Here is a 23,437-nt window from a genome sequence, read left to right on the forward strand (position 1 = left end):
TTTGTTTTTGGTAAGTTTCCACTTGATCAATAAGATTATGTTGAGTGTTAGAATATGCATGGACATTCCTGTTGGTGTGACCAGTTTAGCTTTCTGCGATCATGTATCCTGTGCTGTATCGTCTGGGTCAATTCGATAGAATGTCTCCTGGTTGTTGCAACGTGTAGAGAGGGATTTGGCGAATGAAAGGAATTTAATGATCAGAAGTCATCTCCCTTGACGTTAGGCCGAGTTTTGCGCATACATCATTTGCGTGTTGCTCTTTTCTCCATTGTCCTTATTGAAAATAAAGTAATGATAGCATCGCCCTATATATGAAAGACAAGTCTGTCGTATATATAGTCAAGAGCATATGCATTCGCGGGACAGCTACTCAGATCGTCCACTAAATGAATGCATGTATGTGTATAGGTACAATGATGACATGAATATATTGTTGTATGAACGTGATTATATTTTATGATATCCTGTGATTGCTTAACACTAGAATCCTCTGCAGACTTGCATCTGATCTGCATCCTTAATCCACAACCAATCCACCAATCCCAATAAATCCTGAAACTCCGATATCGATCCCTTTATCCATAATGTACGGCTTTTGCTTATCAAAGAGACTAAACAGCATTGGGTCCTAATGGAGTATCGTTCCCACTCAAATCACCTGGTCTTCTAGCTTCATAATCTCTTTGAGGTTTATGACCTCTCGGTCCGGCGTTTAACGCATCAGGTCCTCTTCCTTCTAAACCTTGTTGTTCTCTTTCCAACTTTTTATCAGCCATTTTCTTTCTTATCTTATCCAATTGTATAGATAATGTAAATCTCCTTTTACTGTTGATCTTCGATTTCTCACCCGTCGCAGAGTCATCTGCTTCATGATCTTCATCTGAATCGTTATTGATTCTTCGATACGGTAGCGGAATTTCTCGCGTGACTCGATAAGCATCTGCATTACCTAGATGTTCAGTCTCGACTCGGACTGTGAAGTGAAGCGGGATGAACAAGTCAGCTATATCATCTTTTACGATCATTACTCATTCGAAATCCATCACCCACAGAAATTCCATTGCCACCGCCGCAGCATTTCCGCCAAAGCAAAGATGAACGATCGTAATCTGACGTTTTGAGTCGATAAAGGGAGGTACCTAAATCATTTAATCAGTTTAGTTTTGAGTAACTGTAACAATTGCCGACACTTACCAGAGAAATACGAAACGGATCAGGAAATTCGAGACCATAGCCATGTAATATACCTGTTCAGTCCAAGCAAGCATAAGGTTTCGTACACCCTTGGTAAAATGATCCGGAAATCGTGCTTACAAATCTCATTGAATATCCTAAATCTTTTCGCAATAAGCCAGATTGTGGTCTGAACAAACTCCAGTCGATTACCAGATCCTACAGCGGATGAGTCGCGTTAGCTTGATAAGGATTTGCAGTAGAATAGCTGGACATATACTTACCCAGGTACAAGTGTAAGCGGCACTCGCTGTAGCGACGATGATCCATACAATGAAAGAACGATCGTTTGACAAACTACCTCTTGATCTCCAATAGATGAACAAACATTGTTGCAAAATTACACTCAGGTATTTTCCAGCCTATATTCAGGATTATAGGTCAGCTTACCCGAGTCATACGGTGGTTGTATCTGGAGTACAGATGGAAGAGGTATAAAATCGTCCAAAACTCACATTAATCAAATGTATGTTCAGTTTAGAATCATGATAACGTTTCAAACACTGAACGAAACGTGATCCAGCTGGTAAACAAGCCAATAAAGCATATGGCCAAGTCTTTGCCGAATGACAAACGGTCAAGACGTCACCAGGCCAGTTCTTGGAGTCTGCGAATGATAGGTCGTATTGTCAGTTGCTGCAAACAAATGAAAGGAAGGGACATGGCGATACTAACATCCGCAAGATAGGAAAAAGATATTTTGAATCGAATATGCAAGTGAATTGAGCTCATCCGCCAGAAAGAACGCTATGAACTGAATGACCAAATTCAATGCAAGATTATCACAAAGTCAGCTTCCAATCGATACACGTCTTAAAACAGCGGATACTTACCTCTACTCTGCTGTATCCCGGTGTACAAACTCTGAACAACACTCTTAGTAACCAATACCGAGTTCCTCGTCGCAAGATTGGTAATGGGTTCAGGAAGAATACAGCTACGAAGACCAGCCATGCTGCTGGCCACCTGAGATGCTCAAGCTCGTATAAGTTGCCACTTCACAATGGTCAGGCGGAATTGTATCGGACTCACGTGGTGGGGGCAACGTTCGAACTTCCAACCTGAGCGAAAGAAAAGTAGAAGCAATATGAAAGAGTTAAAAATAGAAAAGCGGGAATCTGAGGTATGAACAATATATCAGCTACTGCAGTTGGTACGATCTGAAAGAAGATCAGACTCACCTCTAAGAAGGATCGATAATCGATTGTAGGTCTCGTAAGCTCCATGACAAACTTTCAAAAGTTTTGCATCAGCAATGTCGCGATATCGATCCTGGACCAAAAGGGATATCAGGAGACTTACCTCATAATTGATTCTCGCAGCTACGAAAGCGCTGAGATTCAACTGAAACAGCATTGCGAACATCACTGGGAGGTACAATCCACCATACACTTGAAGTAGACCTCCCCAAGCTGGGAGTTCCGCTCGAACGTGAGGTTTGCCAGCTGAAAATGCGGATCAGCCTATGTACGGAAGCTTCAGGCAGACTCGACCCGAAGAGGACGGGGTTTCCTGTAACCACGAATACTTACATTCCACCAGGGCGAGAACAGCTGCTGGTAATCCTATACCAAGCATTATGCCAGATCTGAAAACGCTATCGTAATGCTAAGCAGGGTTCAGTGGTGGATTCAGTTATACTCCACGTTCTGATTGTAATACGTCAATAGTACATACCGTCTTTTCAGCCATTTGACGCCTCAATCGATCTCTAGCTTTCTTGCTGTCTCCATGTTCTGTCGATCAAGTATCCGTCAATGATATGCGTAACGAATATTACCAATTCTGAAAGACTTTATACAACTCACCGAAATGTGATGTGAAGAGATCTTCTATTTGTTTGATCAGACCATCAATGGCTTCTGATTGCGAGAAAGTCGCTTTTGATATCTTCTCATCGGTATACATTTCGAGGCATGTGATCTATTTCAGTAACTGGTTGTCAGCAGATGACCATATGGGTAACTTGTAAGAAACGGAGGTCAAGGCGGACTCTCACCTTAGTCGTCTTTTCAAACTTCTTCAGAGCTTTTCGAAATCCAGTCAGGTTCATGATCTGCACGTACGGACTTGATAAGCCCTTATATCGCATAAACAGAGGCATCTCAAGCTTACTCGGTAATTCTTAATCAGCTCCAATTGCCTGTAGAACTCCAATACAGCCGTTCTCAGTTCTTTCTTATATTTCTGATATCTTTCAGGATTATAAGTCTGATGATCTTTATCAGCTTTCATAGCTTCCCTTAAACTAGTTCTTTCATGTTCGTTCATCATCAAGGGTGAATTTGACCTTTGTCCAGGTTGTCTATTTTCCTCCACCTGTAAATTTGACGATTTCTGATTATTGACATCCCCACTATCATCGTTGTTTCCATGACCATTCGATTCCTCATTGGAATTCGAGAATCCAAGTCTATGTCTCAATTTCGCGATTCCAGGAGCAGTGACTTGAGCAGCGGCATTAGGTAATAGTTTTCCAACTTTCGCTTCCCACTCAGGTATACCTGCAGGATATAATTCATGATATATCTTTCTATGTTCAGCCAATTCTTTCAATTGATCTTTCAGATCATGTGCACGTCTCATCGCTTCTCCTTCTCGAGCAAGATAGAAATTCTCCACTTTATCCAATTCATGTTCTAAGAAATCAAAGAAATCTTGTTCATCCGGCTCTAATTGTTTGTACAATTCTTCGAAATTATCTGCTGTTTTGATAGGTGGTCCCGGAGATCTCATCGGAAGTGCAGGGGATGGAAGAGTCATCGATCCTATTTTTGCATTCAATCGTACAGGTATCAGCTTTCTTATTACTAACAAATAACTGGGTGACCGTATATCCAAATCAGAGATACTTCGTTAATACCAACTTACTCAGACTTCTTGGACCTAATCCAGGGCTTTTACCGCCTTTGAACGTTTCTGCAGTTTGAGGAATACTGGCATTTCCAGTACCGGTTTTTGGGCTATTTCCGGAAAAACTACCTTGTCCTGAATTCAACCTGGGAGTCCACAGTCTAGGACTTCTACCAATTGATATTCCTTTTGAGTTTGAGTTTTTCTTATCATTTTTCAAAGCATCAGCCTCTTCTTGCCCTGCTCTAGTCAAAGGTCTAGTGTCATCGTCGTTTTCTCTGTTGGCATCACTACTTGATTGTCTCGATTGATCAGTTTCAGACTGTTCCTCGATCGTAGTTTCCACTATTGCGTCTGCTTTCAGATTTGGACTAAAGACCACTCCTTTTCTAGGTCGATTCGATCTTTCACCATCTTGTGACGGTGATCGAGGTTGTAAGTGTGATTGTGATTTATCTTGATCCAAGACTTGTTGAGGGGTAGGAGCAGGACTACGACTAAGCTGAGGTGTATCATCTTGATCAACTCCAGGTTCACCTAAATCTAGAGGAGGCGGTACGTTTCTATCGGAATGTGATTGAGGTGGTCTTGGACTAGTTCCCGTCGCTCCGTATTGTTGACTTCTTTGACTTCTTTCCGATGCTCGGGACTGGAATAGGTACAGGTAGAGCGCATCAGCTTTTTGTGTACTGAAAGTGCATGCAGGGTGAGGATACACTGTGGTATCATTGACGAAACGGTGAAGACACTCACAGTCCATCTGTTCAATCGTGGGGTAGCAGCTATACTACCGACTTTACTTCTCAAAGAACCTTTATCTGATGATTTACTCTTATCTTTCGGTACCGCTGACGGCCCATGATCATCATCTGCACCTGAGGAGTCATCACCATCATCGTCTTCTGCTTCTACGCCTTGACCCTGTATGGGACCACCGTGAATATCTTTCAATTGACCAAGTCTTTTGGCTACAACTTTGATCTTCTTCTTGCATATTCGATAATCGATGTAAGCTCTTTTCCATTCAGGAGTTTGATTCTCCGCTAAATATCTTTCTCATGCAAAACGAACTATCAGCTACTTGGTCGGTAAAAGTAGATTGTTTGACATACCTTCCAAACTTCATCGTGATCGATTGAGCCTTTAGATTATATACACATCAACGAATCCAAGAAGGATATCATTCAGAAGCCTACTCTTATACATTCGCTGGAGCACATCTGGAGGAGTGGGAATATCTGATCGAGCAAAGGAAGAGAAGATGAACGTTTCTTTGTATCCTAAGGAGATGTAAGAAAGGGGATCAAGTGAATTGAATTGGGCTTTCTCTCGTCATAATTTATGGGATATGGGATATGGGATCTGTGGTCCCCCACCCCCATAATATGCTGGTTATCAAGGAGCAATCGGACATCGCCGCTTTTCAAATCTACTCAGAGATCCAAAGTTAACTTATTGGAAAATAAAAAAGGTAGTGGACTCGATCATATTGCATTTCCATTTTCATGAAGAGAGAGAGAGAGAGATCTTGTGATATATAGATGGTGATATAGTTTTTGTAATCGACAGTCATTCCCTCCCCGACTCCCGTCAGAAAAAAATACCATCTATCAAAAGGGACTTTTCGTAATGTCATCACAGCAGCCTCGGACAGAGCTTGAAGGTCTTGAACATACCGATCGATCAACTGCAGAGAATACCAAAAACACTCAAATACCACTCAACGGTGGTTCGACTCAGTTGCCTCATACCGATTACAGGTATGATGAAGAAGCTGTAGCAACTGGCAGATACAGGAAATATCCCAGTGGCGTATTAGGTTTGGCGAAAAGAGGAATGGACGTTTTAGTTGAACACGGTGTTGAAGAAAGAGGTGTCGAACCTCGACCAGAAGAAGTGAGTACCAGTTTACATCTCTGGATTCAGGCCATGGTAGTCTATAGCAATCTTTTATCTGTCTGCGATGCTTACGGTTTCCTGTATCTTAGGATCGAGATACACTCACGATCTGGTCTTATCTGCCTCAAACGACATTATGGGCAGCATTCAATTTCAATATATTATCATTTTCAGAAGGTGTCATTGGACCTGCACTTTTCGGATTAAATTGGCGAGCTTCAGCAGCGTGTATCATTTTATTCACTCTGGCTTCCGGTATACCGGTGGCTTATTGTGCCACCAACGGACCAAAAACAGGTATGAGACAAATGGTACAAGCTAGATATGGTTTAGGGTGAGTTTTCAATCATATTCCTTGCTTTACCCTACTTGACTTAATCGGGTGATTTCGAGGGATTGAAGGCTGATAAGTTTTATTGCCTTAGATACTTCCCCGCTATGATCTTCGGCTTGTTCAATTGTGCTACTATGATCGGTTTCATGTCTCTCACCGCCATCTTAGCTGGACAGTGTCTATCGTTAGCATCAAATTCTACGATGAGTATCAACGTTGGTATAGTCATTGCTGCTCTTATCGCTTTGATTGTAAGTGAATCGAGTATCTGAACGAATATAAGAGAACGAATCTAGAGATACGAGCTGATGTCAATTCACCCAATAGCTCTCTTTTGTTGGTCTCAAGGCGTTACATATAGTATCTTTAACGACCTTCCCAATAATGATAGTCGTCTTCTTAGCTCTCACGGGACTTTCAGGCAGCCAACTTCATTTAGCAGTTGCCGAAGCCGCTTATGAAGCTACAGGCGTATCCGCTAGTGGTATATTAGGTTATGGAGCTAGTTTGATTGGGTTTACAATCACATACTCCGCTTTGGCCAGTGACTTTGTGAGTACATTTTCGTTTCATTCACTCAAATTTAGTACGTGTATTGACGATATCGTCTTTGTAGACGACTTCATTACCTGCTCATACACCCCGTTTACCGCTTTTCATTTGTGTCTACTTTGGTCTCACAGTTCCGATCATCACAATCACATTACTGGGTGCAGCATGTCAACTAGCTTCATACTCTATCATGTCTTGGGCCGAAGCCTCAGAAATTGGTGTACCAAACTTGATCTTTGAGATCACAGGTGGTGGTGGTGGTGCAAGATTCGTCATGGTTCTGTTCTGTTTAAGCGTAGTAGCCAATACTGCTCCTACGATTTACTCCGCTGGACTAAGTGGTCAAGTAGCCATTCCTTTCTTGGTTAGAGGTGAGTAGACATATCTTGTCTGGCGCTTTTAACACCTTCCCTTCCTCGTTCCACGCTATAAATGGCAACATGCGCTAACATCAGTAACTCTTAGTCCCCCGATATTTCTTAGCTGTCATAGTAACAGCGATCTACCTCCCCATCGCAATAGTAGGAGCATCATCCTTCTACGTAGCGTTAGAAAACTTTTCAGGGGTATTATCATATTGGACAGCTTTATATATCCCACCAACATTGATTGAACCTATGATCTTCAGAAATCCAGTCAGCAGGAAGTCGTTCCCCGTTGAAATCTGGAACAAAGTTGGTAAATTACCTATAGGATTGGCTAGTATAGCAGCTGCTGCATGTGTGAGTTCGAATTTTGCTTTTGCCAACAGTTTGAGCGATGAGGTATTGAAATTCGGAATGTCACGGAATGTAGGGTATCCCGGTCGTCGTTGCTGGAATGTCACAATCTTGGTGGACAGGTTGGATAGCACGGAAAATCACTACAGGATCGTAAGTCATTTCCACGCTATCACCGAGAGTCGATTAGTGGACTAGCTGATCATTTCTCGTTACCTATATATAGTGGAGATGTAGCTTTCGAATTAGGTGCAACAGTGGTCACACTTGTTTATCTGCCTGCAAGATACCTAGAAAGGAAATATACGGGTCGATAAACATAATTTGCCTAGTGGGATAACGGGGAGTTTATCTTTTTATAATTATATATACGCAATTCATCTTGTCATTTTTTTAACTTTGGTTTGGTTCGGTAGAATAACATGGATAGATATTATAGAGGGTATCGTAATGCTGAGGGGCATCAACTGTCATTTTTTATGTTTGATTATATGCATTTGCATCTTGTTGGATTGTATTGAATTGTATTGAATTGGTGATTTTGCCAGGGATACGATAGCTGACCTCGTGGTATCAAATTAATCGCGATTCGCCACCCAAATGAACACGAAAAGATGAAATGCGAATTCCACCATCCTTCTCACTTTTCACATCTTATCCATATGAGAAGAAACATCATCAATGATATAAAGTTTTTGACCCTATCAACGATCAACGATCAACGACCAACGACCCAGACAAAGACATTCCTCATCAACAGGTGCTCCTTCCCTGCTATCAAGATCTACCTCCTCACCTCTTCAATGTTATTCGACATAGGTAGGATATGACGACTTCCCCTCATTCTCGACCAGGAATAGGTCGTTTTCCACCTGCAGTGATCATTCGTTCTGATCCTGGTCCGTCCCGACCTCGTTATCGATCACATTACACCAATGTCGATGAACCCAATAACGAAGCGTCAAACCCAGACTTTGTAGGAGGGAGGGGTGGAACAAGAACAGCAAGAAGAGGAAGAGGTGGGGGAAGTGGAGAAGTGGAAGCAGAAGAAGGGGAAGAAGAAGCTGAGCTAAGTAGAGACAAAATATGGAAAGAATGGAATATAAACCCAACTAGAAATGTAAACCAACCACCTAAATTCGTTAGCTCATCAATCCAATATGATGAATTAGGTAGATCAATCAATGATGGTATTACCGTTGACGTTGATTTCCAAGGTGGTTCAAGGGATGACAGTGGGAATCGGAATGAGAAGGGTAGACAGAGGGACGATGGAGATCAAATGAAAAATTGGTATCTGAATATTGCAAGTTCAAGTAAAGGATTGAACAGTAGATCAATATCACCTAATATCCAAGCTAAACTGCAAGAAGTAAATATGGACAATACTAGTATTATTGATGTTGATAACGAAAATGAAAGGAGACAAGTGGATTCATCAACGATACAAACCCCAACCTCAACATCCAATCGAACTTCCACTTCCACTTCCACTTCAATACCTACTTCGTACCGACCTGCCACTGACGCAATAATCAATATCGAAGACTATGACAACAATGAAACCATATCATATCCAGCTCCAGCTCCAGCTCCAGCTCCAAGTCAACCTCTTCGTGTTCATTCAAAAGACTGGTTCATCCGTCGAGCCTTGCTTTCCTCTCACTCTCACTCTCACTCTCACTCTCAGCCTCAATCCGAATCTTCTCCTGGTAATTCAACTCCAAAATCAAAATCAGAGTCGACATCGAGTTCGATAAGTTCTTTACTAAATATCAAGTCATCTAATCCAGTTAAAAGGAAATACGAACCTCAATATGTCCTTGGACCAGATAACAAAGGTTACGAAATATTGAAGAATCAATTGGGATGGCAAGGTGGTGGATTGGGTAAACCCGTTGGAAGGGAAGATCCTTCATCTGTTGGGCAACTCGAACCTAGACCATCGCCTACATCACAAACAGTAAAAGGGCAAGGGAAAGGAAAAAGGGAGGAGAAAGAGAAAGAAAAGGGAAAAGAAAAAGTCAGAGAAATGGGGGAGATTATCGCTATTGAATTAGATGAAAATGGGAATCAAATCGTTGATCTAACACTTTCATCTGACTCTGATTCAGACTCTGACTTTGACTTCGGATCCGATCTTGCTTTTGGACCAAAAGAAAGGGAAGAAAAGGTTAAAGAACTATTTCATGGGCCTGGAAGAACTGCACCTATAGCAACAGCATTAAAACTTGATCGTAAAGGTTTAGGACATAATTCATCTACGACAAAAGATAAATTTAAGATTACTCATACTCATAAAGAAATACAAATTGCCCAGAAAAAAGCTAGATACGCAAGCGGCCATGGACATGGGAAAGGATTAGAATTGGGTAAAAAAGGAAGGATGAAATGGAAAGAATATGATAAGAAAGATAGAGATGAAAGGAGAGCGATAAAAGCTGCTCTTGGATAATGATTTTCCCCGACTGAGTTGACACAGGGCCGAGCTGAGATGAGTCTCAGCATCCAAGCCAAAGAATACGATGATGTTGTTGTATAATTCATTTTGGAGAAATGAACAGAGATGACTCTGTATACCTAATATTCACCGTTGTATCACATGAAACCAGGAAATCAATGTCTGTGGAATGATTTAACATAGAATCATGGAAGAATCTCATATGATGATGCATGAATGTATAAGCTAGTAAACAAATGCGTGTATATTAGTATAGTTCCTTCTTGTATACAAGCAATTACATATATGTGACAATGCTACAAAGACACTATGTTACACTAATCATACATATCCCGTTTTTATCCTGATCTCAAAACCTTTATATCCCAGTCCGATACAATCTATTTTCCTATCGAACCATTCGCATTGAATTTTACCATCCCTTCACTTGCTCTTCTACCATCGTACCAACTCCCATTCGGTCCTGAGACGGGGACTATCGTCATCCCACTTCCTTCTCTTTCTCTTTGTTCTCTCATGATACCAACACTATCCACACTATTCCTCTCTGAGTCCACATCCATATCCAATTCACTTGGGGTTTCACTTTCACTTTCTGTATTCCTATCATTCAGTGAAACCCTACCTTGAGCGGAAGGATCAGGTATGATATTACCCAATATACCTAAACCGACTGAAGCTGAAACTGATCTTGGTAGTCCAGGTCTGGTATTGCCATTTTGTGTCTGCATTCGCGATTGCGCTTGCATTTGTGATTGTGTGAGATTGACATTTTTCGTTGGTGTTCTTATTCCATTAGGTGGAACATGTAAAGTCGAATTGGGACCTGAAGTTGAATTATTGTTGTGTATATGTATTGCTAAACCAAGTGAATCCACTCTTGCTTCTAACCATCTTGCGAAAGTTGATGACATGCAGAAAGAAGCGTAAAAGTCATTTTCCACTCTTGATTTCATGCTTAGTCCTTTTGTCTTGAAAAGTAAGGGGTTGGGTCCATGATTACGCAGATGTGAGAGGAAATTAGGTAATGAGAATGGCCTTATAGCTCCTGCTGTATGACTGGTCGAGGCGGCCGATATCGATGTCGACGTTGATGTTGATGTTGATGCAGGTAAGGTGGATGGCGAGACTGAGGGCGATGGCGTCGATAAAGTTGGAACAAGAGTTTGGAAATATCGATTCAACGGAACCAGGAAACGTTCAGTCAGTTGTTGAAAATGTGTCTTCAGTGCTTCGTTCCCCTCTGGATCTACGAGTGATATATGACGTTAATCTGAGAAACACTTCGCAGTGTAGTGCACGATAACGTCGACACTCACCATCTAGTTTACCTTCGGCTACTAGGGTTTCCAGACGTTTAAGTAAGATTCTATCCTTTTGTATACTCCTATGTCGTCTACTCAGGAAACCTTCAGGCTGATCTCTCAGTCCCGGACTCGAAGTAGCGGTGATAGCAGGGCTCGTTCCATTCTGAACTACCCTTCTTATCCTTTGAGATGGGATGGAAATAACATTTGGCCAATGACTAGCTGCATTCCTGAAGAATGGGTTGGTCACACCTACTATCACTCCAGCTTGAGGTTTATTCGAGTTGACCAATAAGGAGAAATCGTGATCGTGAATATGCAGATAAGGTCGGAAATCACCTGCTGGGGGGATCTACATACATACTCAAGTCAGCTGAAATACCTACATTAGAGGCTTATAGATAGCTTACAGGTCTTAGGAGATCGCGTAGCCACCACACTATTTCTGAACAGGTTTTCGGATCCGGAGCGATAATTAGGACAGGCTCAGCCAGGATTAAGCATTCCCATAGTGACCATAATGAAGGTAAGAAAGAAGCAAAAGCGCGTAGAGGTGTTGAGGTTGGTAACGCGGCGAGGATCTGAGAAGACAGCATATGAGCTATTTGCATGTAGCGGTAATGCGTAGCTTACGTACAGGTTGTTGTAAAGTGGGAGAAGTAACACCAAAAGCTTTACCGATCTGAGGCGATTCAGTTGTATCAGGTAGTTTGACAGTGAGAAGATCTGTCATCATTGGAAGTTCCAGGATGGAATCGGGGGTTGGATCGGGCCTAGTTTGTGTCAGCTCAGCGAGCTGATTTGTGTCCTTCAGAAACGAAAAGCTCACCATGAGGCAATCGAGTGACAAGCTGCTTCTAAAGCAGAATAACCATGTTCGAAGAACACAGGAGCTATTTTTTGTAAGACAGCAGAGAAGAGTGCAGGAAAAGGTAGGTGGGTGAGGATGACTAGGGATTTCTGAATGATCAATGGAATTAGTCCTCTTTTGCTCTCTGTATTTGCTATCCGTGTAAGATGAACAGTAGGATACTCACTTGCATATAACCTCTAGTTATACCTTTATCTCTTCTCTGTTCAAACCATACAAAGCCATATAACCATTCCCTACCTCTTTCATCCCATTTCCTGTATTCTTCGGCTTTATCACCTTGTTTCACTGAACCTGAACCTGAACCTGAACCTGATCCTGATCCAGATCCAGAAGAAGAAGAGAGGACTGCAGATGAAGTACTACCGTTTCCACCTCCAGGTAAAACTTCAGCTTCTCCAGGTGGATCACCGATTTTCACATCTTTCATTTCTTCTTCAACAGCTTTAACAACTCTATCAGGCATAGGTGAAGGTGGTTCAGGGTGATGTAAAGTTGATGGATCAGGTGGTATGTGTCTTATTTTGAATGAGAATAGTATTGACCCTTCTGAGAATAGTGATGTATCCGGGAACGAAGAGAAGGCGCTGTTGAGATAGGGGAGAGGCAGTCAGCTCCAAGTGTTTACTCAGTTTCGCCTTTCTCATATCCACCCTTCCCTTCAGATCCTGTGGTACACGGGGGATGAAAAAGGACACTTACACATTCTCTTTCTCACCTTGACCCCACCTCCTATCACCAGCTCTCCGCTCAACCACAGGACCTCTTTCCAAATCGAAATTACAAACGACGACTTCTTTGACCCATCTATTCATTTTTTTACATGTGCCTTCATTCACCAATGGAGGTGGTCTGGGCTCACCTGGTCTTCTCGACCAACCTAATTTAGAACTAGGTGTATTCGTTACCGAATTCGTATTCGTGTTCGTATTTGTATTTTTGTAAAAAGGAGTTGAAGTCGTTGAAGTAGATGTCGATGTCATTGGCGAAGCAGATCTTTTTATATCTGTATGTAAGGATAACGAAGGAGGTAATTTAACATTTAATGATTTTGATCTACCTAAATTTGATGATATCCTTCTTGTACCTAAAGAAGGTGGTCTTGATTTCCCATCCAATTCGTCTTTTGTATTTGATATAGTCGCTGATGACGCACCGGGTATCGAGTTTGATTTACTTGATTGTGATTGATATTGATGTTGAGAAGGATATTTCGCTGTCGGTATCGATTCATCGTCATTTAGACTTACGCTGCTGATTTCCTCTCGTAAAGCTGCAAGTCCAGCTCTTGCCCCACCTGAAGCAGAATCATCTCGAGACGAGCTAGTTGTCAGATCAGCTTGAGGTGATCTTGTAAATAATGATTTGCCAAATAACTTTGCTGATACATTTACAGGTGCAGATACGTCTCTTTCCCTTGAATGTGGTCTGCGTGATTGTTGTTCAGGTAGTAATCCTGATCCTGATGTCAGGCCCGTCCCCACTGAGCTATTTGATCTCGAATGATGATATCCCGTAGATGTTGTCGTGGGGATGTGAGAAGATGATAATGATATATCACCACTATCATCATCATTGAGCGGTGCGGAGCTCATGTTATCGTTTCGCGTTCGAACGTTATCGTAGGATTTAGCATGTGTACCAGATTGACGGAATCTGCCTTGCAATTGTAGTGTCTATGATGTGTACTATATCTGTATGTGCGATCAAGTTCAAGATTGTAGTGACAAATGTTGAGCAGAGAATGAATGCTGAATGCTGAACAACAATGGGATGTGATCGATGCGGAAGATTGTCAAGCTTGAATTCATTATTATTTTAATTAAAATTCAAACGCGTCGTTGCAGTGAAAGTGACGTCAAAAATGTTGTTGATAACATCTTCCCTCTTCTTTAACATTTTGCTCTCACATGCATTCTGTGTAGGTTATATGACCTCTCCAAGATGGTCATCAATGTTATACATAACTTCACGATCGTGTATCTATATAGTCAGAACCTTTGTCATAAGATACATGTCCCTTCCTATCCTGTCCTGTCCTATCCTATCCTAATAACCATTAATGAATTCATGTGTGATTGTCCGGTCGAGATTCCCTTTTGATCCTATCAAACTCGTTGATACGTGACTCTAAACTCAAAATGAAAATAGAAAGTGTCAGAATATTAATGCGATACAGTTTAAAATGAATACTGTACAACGTGGAAAAAAGAACATTGTAACAGAAAAAGAAAAAGTGAAAAAAGAAATGTCTATGTGAATCTATGTGTCGTTAAATTGTCAAAATCAAAAATCTAGTCAATAATAATAATGCGAGATCGTCGTATCTTGATCCCTCGTGTCCTGGCAGTCCGAAAACAGTTTTCTTTACCAGTCAATCCAATCAATGAAAACAAATTTAATTTTGTCTGGCGTTGAAATACTGATTCGATTGATTGTGCCCTTCATTTGACGTACTGTACGGAGTATAGTATTGTGAATGACCACTTAGAGGTCTTGACGAAGCAGTTGATTGTCTAGTCATTGAAGGTTGATAATTATACTCTTGCTGTTGTTGTTGTTGTTGTTGATTTGAGTTATTTGCAAAACCACCTTTTGCAGCTTGTTCATAAGCTTGAGCAGCTGATACTCTATTTGAATCATGATTGTGTTGATAATACTCTTCTTCCGAAGTTGATGCAAGTGGATACGAATTCGTCGGAGGTGAATTACGCATCTGTGTACGACCATTTGCGTTCGCATTTGCATTTGAATATTCAGATGCAGATGAGAATGAAGGTAAATGTTTGGATCCGAATGTAGGTTCATAATAATTCTCTTCTCCGACAGGTTCTAATATCGATGTTCTCCTACCTAGACTTTCCGTTGTTGGTGAAGTTGAATTTATGATTGAATCACGATTTGTGATTGATTCATTGACATTGGTTGGATGAACTTGTGTCATCGTTTGTTGGACTGATGAATCATCATCTGAAGCTACGAATCTTTCCACTTCAAGACCATCTTCAATCCGATGTGTATGTCTTCTCCACCAATAACCATAACCTATTTCAGACCACAACACAATTAATTAGCTTACAGTCCGATCAGGAACCGGAAGGAAGTGGACATACCTAAATTCCAGATCAGTCCAAAGAAAAGCAATACAGTGGGTAAACCAAACGCAACAATAATAACGAAACCAATCACTGCTCTGATGATGGGTTTAACTCCTACACTCGGGATAAAAGCGATCAAAAGACCGAAAGCGACGAGTCTGAATAAACTGAGGACAGCGGAGATCCAGTCTCCTTTCCTATCTTTATGAGGTCTACAAGCTATCAAAGCTATGAAGACGATGAACTCAACGACTACATTTCCAATGATTTGAGCCCATGCTGAAGTAGGTCCAAATGCGATGAATGCACTCCTGGCGATCATCCCGAGGATCAAAGGTGCAAACCAGAAAAAATGGAATTTCTGTCTGTATGCTCGGTATAGTACTCCGACAGAATGGAACCATCGATAAGAGGTATACAAAGGTGAGATGCCTGGTGCTGTAGACGATAAACGTCTATTTCGTAAGATCGAAAGAACGAATACCGTTGCCAGTGGAACGAAAACCAACAGGATGGAGAATACAGCAAAGAAGATTGAGAGACCGGAATCGCCAACGTGGAATTGCCAGAATCCGAAGATAAATACAGGCAGGAACCATATGAGGCACTTCAAGTGCAATAATCAGTAAAGTGGTCCAGCAGATATAAAGCGCAAGAAAAATAAGGCTATTCGAGAATATAGTCAACTCACCAGTCTCAAGGCGTTTCCAGCACAGAAACCCCACCACATTCTTCTCAATCTACCTGCCCAATTGATTTCCTTCTTGCCTCTACCACCTCTTTCTGCTACCAAAAGGACTGCAAACAGTATGACATGGAATGCAATTGCGATAGCGCAGAAAGCCAAGAAGGAGAAGAAGACAGTCGGGAAAGCGTTCGCTTCCGGTATACTTATAGTATTCGTGTAGACTGGTAACCCACTTGATAATTCTGAAGTAGCATTTTGAGCGACAGAAGATTGGATGTTGGCTCTTTTACCTAATTCTATATTGTAGGTATGATTTGATAGTTCTCTTTGACTGATGGTATTTTGTGATAAGAAAGATTGAAAGGTAGCTTTTGATGATATCACTTCGTTTAACGAGATGTAAACGTTATAAGGTGAAAATTTTCTATTGATATATTGAACATCTGAATATGCGTTCGAGTCTAAATGACCACCTGTTTTAGCTCTCATCGTATTAATCGAATTTTGGATTTTTTGCGATTTGAAAAGACCAAAAGCCCAATGAAAGTTTTCAGTGAAAGCTGAATATGCCAACGGATAATTTAGATGAAGTAGACCTGTTGAGGCTGCAGTTTGGAAAAGATATAATATATCAAACCATCTATATTGCGCTGGTGAAGGTGAATTGACTGCTCCAGTATGGAACAAACCAATTAACAAAGCTACCAAGGTGAATATTCCAGTTGCCCATGATACTGCTTCTTGACGTGTTGACCATCCGTTTGACAAAGTAGCTTGTAAACATGCTGCTACCTCTCCTGTCTCTTCTCGAAGAAGTTGAATTCTAGCATAAGCTTCCAAGTTTGGGACAGACCATGCTATACCTGGTATTTGATCTGTGTATTTGGTAGGGATCGGGTATGTACCGTAACCTAGGGGGAGGGGGAACAAAACAGCAGCGATTTAGCATTGATACGGAAGGGATAGCCTCAAGGCTCCATGTTCGGACGGCATCTTGACTGGATAGAGTCTTCCTTCCGTATACGTGTAGCGTTCTCTTGTGGTCGACAGGAGTTTTCCAAGCCATTCGTTTCGCTCTCCCACCCACCCACCCGAAGAGAAATGAAAGGTACACTCACCTGTGAAATTAACTTGTGGTAAAGGGCAAATAACGCCTGAGAAGAAACTGCATAAATCAAGAGTTTGATTTACAGCTTGAATTCCATAAACGTTGACATATAAATTCGCAGAGACATTCAAATTAGATTCTACCGAAGCTAATGAGAATGAGAATGTTACTGATTTATTTGATTTATGATATGCTATGTCGAATTGGTCCACAAGGACAGCCCTTGCTTCTGCGCAATAAGTTACCGAATTCGTATAAAGTGTATCTCCACCTTTAGCTGATGTGCTTGGGAGTGCGAAGAGGGCTATGAGGGGTAAGATGATCGTTGAGAATAGTCGCATGATTTATTTATTCTGTCTGTCGATATGTGCTAGATGGATGGGGAAAGCGAAAGACCAAAGAGGATGGAATGGAGATTGAAATCTGCTGATGAATCTAATTCAAGCCAAGATCAATCAGTTCGAATTCAATGAAGAAGTTTGAAGGTGAAATCATATGTATGCACTCACGGTCGATGTCCCCAATATAACTTTTAACGGATAATGCACAAAAAACGTTTCTCGCCTTTTCGAAACCAAAGATCAAGGATCGATCCTACTCCACCCCGATACCTTGATGATTGTGTGTAATCGAGTACAATAAAAAGATAAGAGATTCCGTGTTTGAATTTGATCACAAAAGTGGTTTGATTGTCCTTATCCTCTTCGAAGAGACTTCAGTCTTTCTTGAAAATTTGCTCAAAATGTCCAAGTTCGAAACGTATTCTTGTCTTGAGCGCAGTGGGTGATGATGAAGTGAGACAAAATTAGATATATATTTTTGATACTGCGAATTTTTGAATAATCCGGCCGATATGATTGCCCCTATTAGCGATAGCGCGTCTACTAGTGATTGATACCTTTCAATCACCTCCTTCCTTTCTCCTTATTGGGGAGAAGATGGGGGAGTAGTCGCTCGACAACAGACTGATGCAGATGTACAAGAGGAAAGGCGAATGATATATATCAAAAAAGGAATGTTGTAACTGAAGTGAAGTTTAAATGTAACCAAAATATAACGAGATGAATTTGTCTTTGAATTCTCAGGGATGATCGGGGGTGGGTGACAAGTGGCGATGTACAGATAAAAACTATTAAAAATACTCTCTACTTCTATACTTTTACTGACGTCAATTCTATGATTGATATTCGTCAGCAACAGCTATCGAAACCATGTACTCGTATACAGAAGGAATGAGATGATATGCATTCATGAATATCATAATGCCATTTGCATATCTTCAAATGTTCAATCATATCAGATGATTTATTCCCAATCGTTCGACCCAGAAAGTTGGGTTCACACAGTTGATGACGTCTTTCCGTAATAAAAATCCAAGGCTACGGCATTATGAGTTTGACTGCGTCTCTCCCGGATATTTGGGTGCAATTCACCATAGTACATAATAACCCTTGGTAAGAAAGGTCCAGACTTTCTTTCATGCATGTAAACCAACTTGATTGTTGTTGATGTATGAGTATCACACTATATTGCGTAGGATAGTACTGTGACACCGGAGTCTTCAGCTGAGACATGCTCGCAGAACAACATGTTACTCGCTTACAATAATATCAAACCAAAGGCACACGTCGTCGGCTACTTATCCATGATGATCGACATGCCCTGGACGGATGCTACCTCAAAAGCCTCATGACAGCTTCCAACGCTTGCATCGATCGCACGAGAGTTTGGGAAGCAAGGTACCCCACCTGACATTGGTGAGGAAGATATGCTATACTGCTGATAGGCCAGCACGTGTCGTTGTGGGATATTAAATTAGATGTCTTACATCGTACGGATTTACTTTTGTATTTTACCCAAACAAACACGAACAAAAACCTCGAAAACAGAAATGATAAATGGAGAATCCCAACAAGAGAATACGATTCTTCTGGTTGTTAGGTTAATAGGAAGAAAAAAATGAATGTACTGTTTGTCATTTGGATATTGTTATTTTACCCTTCCTTTCTACTTTCCTAGACTTGATTGACTCGACTACTCTGCTATTTCTGTTCTTTACCCCACAATCGTCCTTAGGCATCTACCTCCATTTTCTTTCCCTCTTCTGTGGCCTTTTCTGAATCATCAGCCTTTGTTTCTGTTTTCTCCTCTTCTTTCTTTTCTCCATTGGTGGGAGCTTCTCCGTTTCCGTTGGGTTTTCCTTCACTTGAAGCTATGAAATCTGTCCATTGGTGCATCAATTTGGACGCTCGATCGGTGATCTTGAAATCGTCATTTCGAGGAATCTCAGTGAGAGTCATAATTTTCTTCATGACTACGCAATGTCAACGCTGTCAGCTTGAGAGTCGCGATATACTGGAATGGCGGGCAACGTGTTAGCTCACCTTTACCGATTTTGGAATACTGCAGGGCATCTATTGTCATCGAATCGTATGATTCAATAGTCTTGAATAAATCATCGTAGCTTGGCATTTCCTGAAGTAACATCAAAATGGTCAATTACAGCGGACCACATGATTTCGCAAGGGGTCTAACTCACTTCAGCAGAAGGTAATGATTTGCTCAAGAACGCTCGTTGAAGCTTGTGTCGCCAATCTTTCACTTTTACACATTCGGGATTGGTTGCGAGGGGATCTTGGAGATGAGGAAAGTTAGCTCAAAGGTGTCACTGCTCCATTCGCTATCGAATCGGCGGAGCACTCACCATCATCTGCAGGCTCTTGATTCTCTGGTTTCGATACAGGAGCTTTAGATCCTTTAGCGGTAGCAGGTTTTGGCTTGGCGGCAGGCTTGGATTTAGCTTTGGATTTGGGAGCCTCTTCCTCCTCTTCTACGTCGTCGGCCTGAGATGATCAAAATTCAGCAAGCCATTCCGAGGAATGTGTACCCGAGAGATTGCCAGACGAAAGACAAGACTGCTACCAGGAAGAAGAACTTCCCTCTCATCTTCCTCATCGTTCTTTCTCCGATTTGGACTTCTTGAATCCTAGATCTTGCAGATAATAAGAAAAGTCAAGATTACTCACCTTGGCTTTGGTTGTCTTTGCCTTCTTTCCTGGTTTTTTCTTTTCCTGAGCACCTCTCTTTCTCTTTCCACCTGAAGGAGCATCTTCATCTTCATCCTCCAGTTCATCTACGTTGTTGTCGGCTTCCTCTTTAGCCTGTTGAATTTCTGATTGTGCAGAATCCCATTCTGTGGGATCTTGAGCTGTTTGATATGCTTCCCTCAAACCGCCAGTAGCCTTTCTATGGGGTTCAGAAAGGTATGACGAGATGTCAGAGGATGAAAGGGGTTTGATTTCCTTCGATTGCAGCCAGGAGCTGAGAAAAGTGAATCTCGTCAGCATGTTAAATAGGGGAAATAGGGGCATCTCGTGATTTGTGAGAGCAATGTGGATGAGTTGCATGAGGCCATGGAAAGAGAATGAATAGTGAGGGAGAGGTATGTATGTCATAGTTGGATTGGAGCGCTACAGAGGGGAAAAAGGGAAATCGTTGAAAACTCACAAATCACCCGCAGGGAAGAATTGACAACAGTAGATATAAGGGTTCTTTCCTGGTCTTTGCTTCAGAACGTTTCGAGGGAGAGTATCAGGATTAGCGATCTGTGCGATATAAAATCTGTTAGCTAGCTGCTTGCCAAGTGATCTCAGTGAACAGGAATATTTGGAGAGAAACACTCACCCTTGCAGCTGTTTTATCCAAATAATTCCATTGATATCGTTAGCATTTCCTTATATTGGATTTTACACTTTTGTCTCGACTTTGGTTTCGAAATGAGACTCTTCCATGAGGAATCAGAGATTTAGAATAGGTAAATGTACTCACGCCAAGGAGGATAACCTCTTAATCTAGCTAAAACGATATCTCCCACCTCATAATTACTTTTGTCATCATTTTGAGAAGGAGTAGCTTTTTTAGTTGATGCACCTGTTGAAGGTCTACCACGAGGTTTTGATGAAGTTGGTTTTTTAGATGGTGAAGATGATTTAGGTTTTTCTTCTACATCTACATCTTCACCGTCTGCTGGTGCTGGTGCTGATGAAGTAGGTTCTTCAACCGCTGGAACAGACGCGTTGTTGTTTTTGGGTGAAGATTCTTCTGCTGACATTCTATTTTTCACAGCAGCGTAGCAGTAACATTCACGTCAACATGAATCCTATCTAGCTTACGACGCAAGGATTGGAGAAGACAGACTCACGCGGTGGAAGTACAGATGAATTAGAATGTCGGACGCGTAAGTTGAGCAGCTCGTATGATCAATTTTATGAGGTCCTAATTCGTTTCAACCTTTCCTTTGCCTCGAGGTGTTGTTATAGAATGATCGGAGTGACTGCAGAGGTTACATCATGTCAGCATACGTTTAGGTCAAAGGTCAGTATAGGGCTGACAGCGTACATTAGTATTATGTTGATCTGAATAGAATCGAGTTGTGAGATGTAATGACGATGATGAGGATGATGATGATGATGAGAAGGAAGAAATGCTAGCTAGCTTGTAGTTATGGGGCAAGCTGTTAGTGGGAGAGATGGAATGTCCACCTCAACGTATATATGTTAATAGGTTGTTACTCGGGTAAAAGGGATCTTTTATGACGATACACGCGATCTAATAACATTATATTTTATTAGTTAAAATCAATAGAAAACTGCCAAATCCGGAAATCATTCGGCGTTATCGGAAAGAAGCGAAGGGTCGGCTAGTGCTAGGCGTGGGGGACCCCCCGTAGCAGGCTTGCGGCAAAACATCTGGACAGCAACGTCTGGATAGGCGTGGGGAGGCGATGTACTGATGACGGTCCTCATACGTCCGCCGAGTAAGCTTCATTCAAATGAGATTGACTATCATCCATCACCTTTGTCAAATTGAGGAAGATCGTATACGATAAAGATCCCAAAACATATCATATCGTCGCTCTTTACTTTCTCGGTGATAATACTCTCGACTCAATAAACAGGCGAAGATGCGTTCTTCCAGTGTTTGTGGTCTGCTCTCAGTAGCTTTATTAGCTTCTTCACCCGTGATCGCATTTAGAGATACTTCACCTTTCTTACTTTGGAATACCGATCCGTGAGCTATACCATTCTCCCCACTTCGCTTCAAGCTTTGGGAATAACCTGCTGATGAATCAAGATATGAAACAGAAGTCGAGCATTTGAAGATGCATCCAAACTTCTTTCTGGATCAGCATTAACTTCTTCGGAAGAAGTTTATGGGAAATTACAAAGTTTAGGATGTGATTGGGAGAATCTAGTGGTTCTTTCTAAAGATAATGTAACTATCATCATCCTTGTCATTCATATCTACATCCCCAATAAAGGGAATTCCAAGCTGATTGCGTTCATCGTGATATTAGCTTCATTCATCTCATCTTGAAGAATTAGATTATCCAACTCACGACGCTCACGTTCATATACCATATCTGTCGAAACCGAGTAAAAGAAATCTCGATTGTAGTCTAAAAGGATGGGCAGAATCATGTGGTGCTCAAATCGTATCTTCGTTCGAATCAAGAGTCGACAATCATAAGAATGTCATTGTGATTGAATCGACTCGAGGAGAATGTAAGTGTGCAGTAATCCCCTGACCCCTACGGCTTTCAAGGTGGATGCGAATCAGCTGACTTACAATTACAATGTTCCCAAATTAGCACTGGCATCGATCCCTTCTGATTTAGCTGAACCTTACATTATCCTCTTGACTGGATCGGGATCAGCGTCGTCATCAATCCAAGAAAATGATAATGTTAAAAGACAAGAAAGACCTTTCCCAACTCATATAACACAATCAGCAAGTGCTACCACCACACTCTCTCAACCCACTTCCACTTCAACTACAACGCCTAGAAGAAATTCAACCATCCCACCTTCCGACGCACCGCTACTACAAAGAGTACAACTGTTAACTACTCCAATCATCACTGCCTTATTAATCACTTTTGGTCTGTTCATCCCAATAGCTGTATTTGGTATTTCAATGTTAACTAGTATTCAAGTTCCTCCAAGGATGATGGAAATTGGAAAAGGATTAGTTGTTGGAAAAGAGAAAAAAGATCAATAAATTTGTCAGATCAGAGCTACAATAAGGGACACTCTGGTGAACGGTTTTCTTTGATCTCTTACATTGGAGTAAAGTGAGAGTTACGTTCGATGTATTGTTACGAGATGCAATATTGATACTGACATTGCTGGACATCTCTGGTATGTTATACCAGTTAGCGATTACCGTGATTACTAAGTGTGCGATAATCCTCTTCTGAGATATCCTGTGCTGCTAACATCATAAACTCCCCAAAAATAGAGAGAGTATAT

The 23,437-nt window shown here is 41.4% G+C and overlaps 7 protein-coding genes across 7 annotated transcripts; 3 read left to right on the top strand and 4 right to left on the bottom strand.

The window, feature by feature from the left end:
- Positions 1-614: 614 nt before the first annotated feature.
- On the bottom strand, positions 615-5,215 carry IL334_007217 (uncharacterized protein; the record flags this gene model as incomplete). The annotated part of the gene is made up of 19 exons (XM_062938910.1): positions 615-976; positions 1,054-1,142; positions 1,198-1,250; positions 1,318-1,395; positions 1,461-1,598; positions 1,692-1,843; positions 1,912-1,990; positions 2,070-2,202; positions 2,269-2,354; positions 2,418-2,468; positions 2,539-2,681; positions 2,769-2,844; positions 2,914-2,972; positions 3,045-3,159; positions 3,236-3,292; positions 3,352-4,004; positions 4,108-4,738; positions 4,843-5,140; positions 5,202-5,215. 19 exons carry the CDS (start codon positions 5,213-5,215, stop codon positions 615-617), a joined length of 3,267 nt encoding a protein of 1,088 aa, XP_062794961.1.
- Positions 5,216-5,718: 503 nt separating this feature from the next.
- Positions 5,719-7,910, top strand: IL334_007218 (uncharacterized protein; the record flags this gene model as incomplete). The annotated part of the gene is made up of 8 exons (XM_062938911.1): positions 5,719-5,985; positions 6,078-6,322; positions 6,414-6,573; positions 6,650-6,874; positions 6,939-7,245; positions 7,340-7,596; positions 7,670-7,746; positions 7,820-7,910. The coding sequence occupies 8 exons, from the start codon at positions 5,719-5,721 to the stop codon at positions 7,908-7,910; spliced, it is 1,629 nt and encodes a 542-aa protein (XP_062794962.1).
- A 509-nt stretch (positions 7,911-8,419) lies between these two features.
- Positions 8,420-10,048, top strand: IL334_007219 (uncharacterized protein; the record flags this gene model as incomplete). Its single annotated transcript, XM_062938912.1, has 1 exon — positions 8,420-10,048. The coding sequence occupies one exon, from the start codon at positions 8,420-8,422 to the stop codon at positions 10,046-10,048; it is 1,629 nt and encodes a 542-aa protein (XP_062794963.1).
- Positions 10,049-10,434: 386 nt separating this feature from the next.
- IL334_007220 (uncharacterized protein) lies at positions 10,435-13,827 on the bottom strand (the record flags this gene model as incomplete). Its single annotated transcript, XM_062938913.1, has 8 exons — positions 10,435-11,303; positions 11,374-11,713; positions 11,772-11,942; positions 11,999-12,134; positions 12,191-12,321; positions 12,399-12,550; positions 12,599-12,819; positions 12,935-13,827. 8 exons carry the CDS (start codon positions 13,825-13,827, stop codon positions 10,435-10,437), a joined length of 2,913 nt encoding a protein of 970 aa, XP_062794964.1.
- An 803-nt stretch (positions 13,828-14,630) lies between these two features.
- On the bottom strand, positions 14,631-17,467 carry IL334_007221 (uncharacterized protein; the record flags this gene model as incomplete). The annotated part of the gene is made up of 4 exons (XM_062938914.1): positions 14,631-15,277; positions 15,346-15,937; positions 16,022-16,929; positions 17,137-17,467. 4 exons carry the CDS (start codon positions 17,465-17,467, stop codon positions 14,631-14,633), a joined length of 2,478 nt encoding a protein of 825 aa, XP_062794965.1.
- Positions 17,468-19,198: 1,731 nt separating this feature from the next.
- Positions 19,199-21,237, bottom strand: IL334_007222 (uncharacterized protein; the record flags this gene model as incomplete). The annotated part of the gene is made up of 8 exons (XM_062938915.1): positions 19,199-19,440; positions 19,511-19,601; positions 19,666-19,760; positions 19,831-19,969; positions 20,153-20,447; positions 20,634-20,731; positions 20,811-20,818; positions 20,955-21,237. The coding sequence occupies 8 exons, from the start codon at positions 21,235-21,237 to the stop codon at positions 19,199-19,201; spliced, it is 1,251 nt and encodes a 416-aa protein (XP_062794966.1).
- Positions 21,238-22,089: 852 nt separating this feature from the next.
- IL334_007223 (uncharacterized protein) lies at positions 22,090-23,186 on the top strand (the record flags this gene model as incomplete). Its single annotated transcript, XM_062938916.1, has 4 exons — positions 22,090-22,196; positions 22,271-22,400; positions 22,483-22,690; positions 22,777-23,186. The coding sequence occupies 4 exons, from the start codon at positions 22,090-22,092 to the stop codon at positions 23,184-23,186; spliced, it is 855 nt and encodes a 284-aa protein (XP_062794967.1).
- Positions 23,187-23,437: the final 251 nt, after the last annotated feature.

Source organism: Kwoniella shivajii, chromosome 10, assembly GCF_035658355.1.
Source record: "Kwoniella shivajii chromosome 10, complete sequence".
NCBI classification, from domain to species: domain Eukaryota; kingdom Fungi; phylum Basidiomycota; class Tremellomycetes; order Tremellales; family Cryptococcaceae; genus Kwoniella; species Kwoniella shivajii.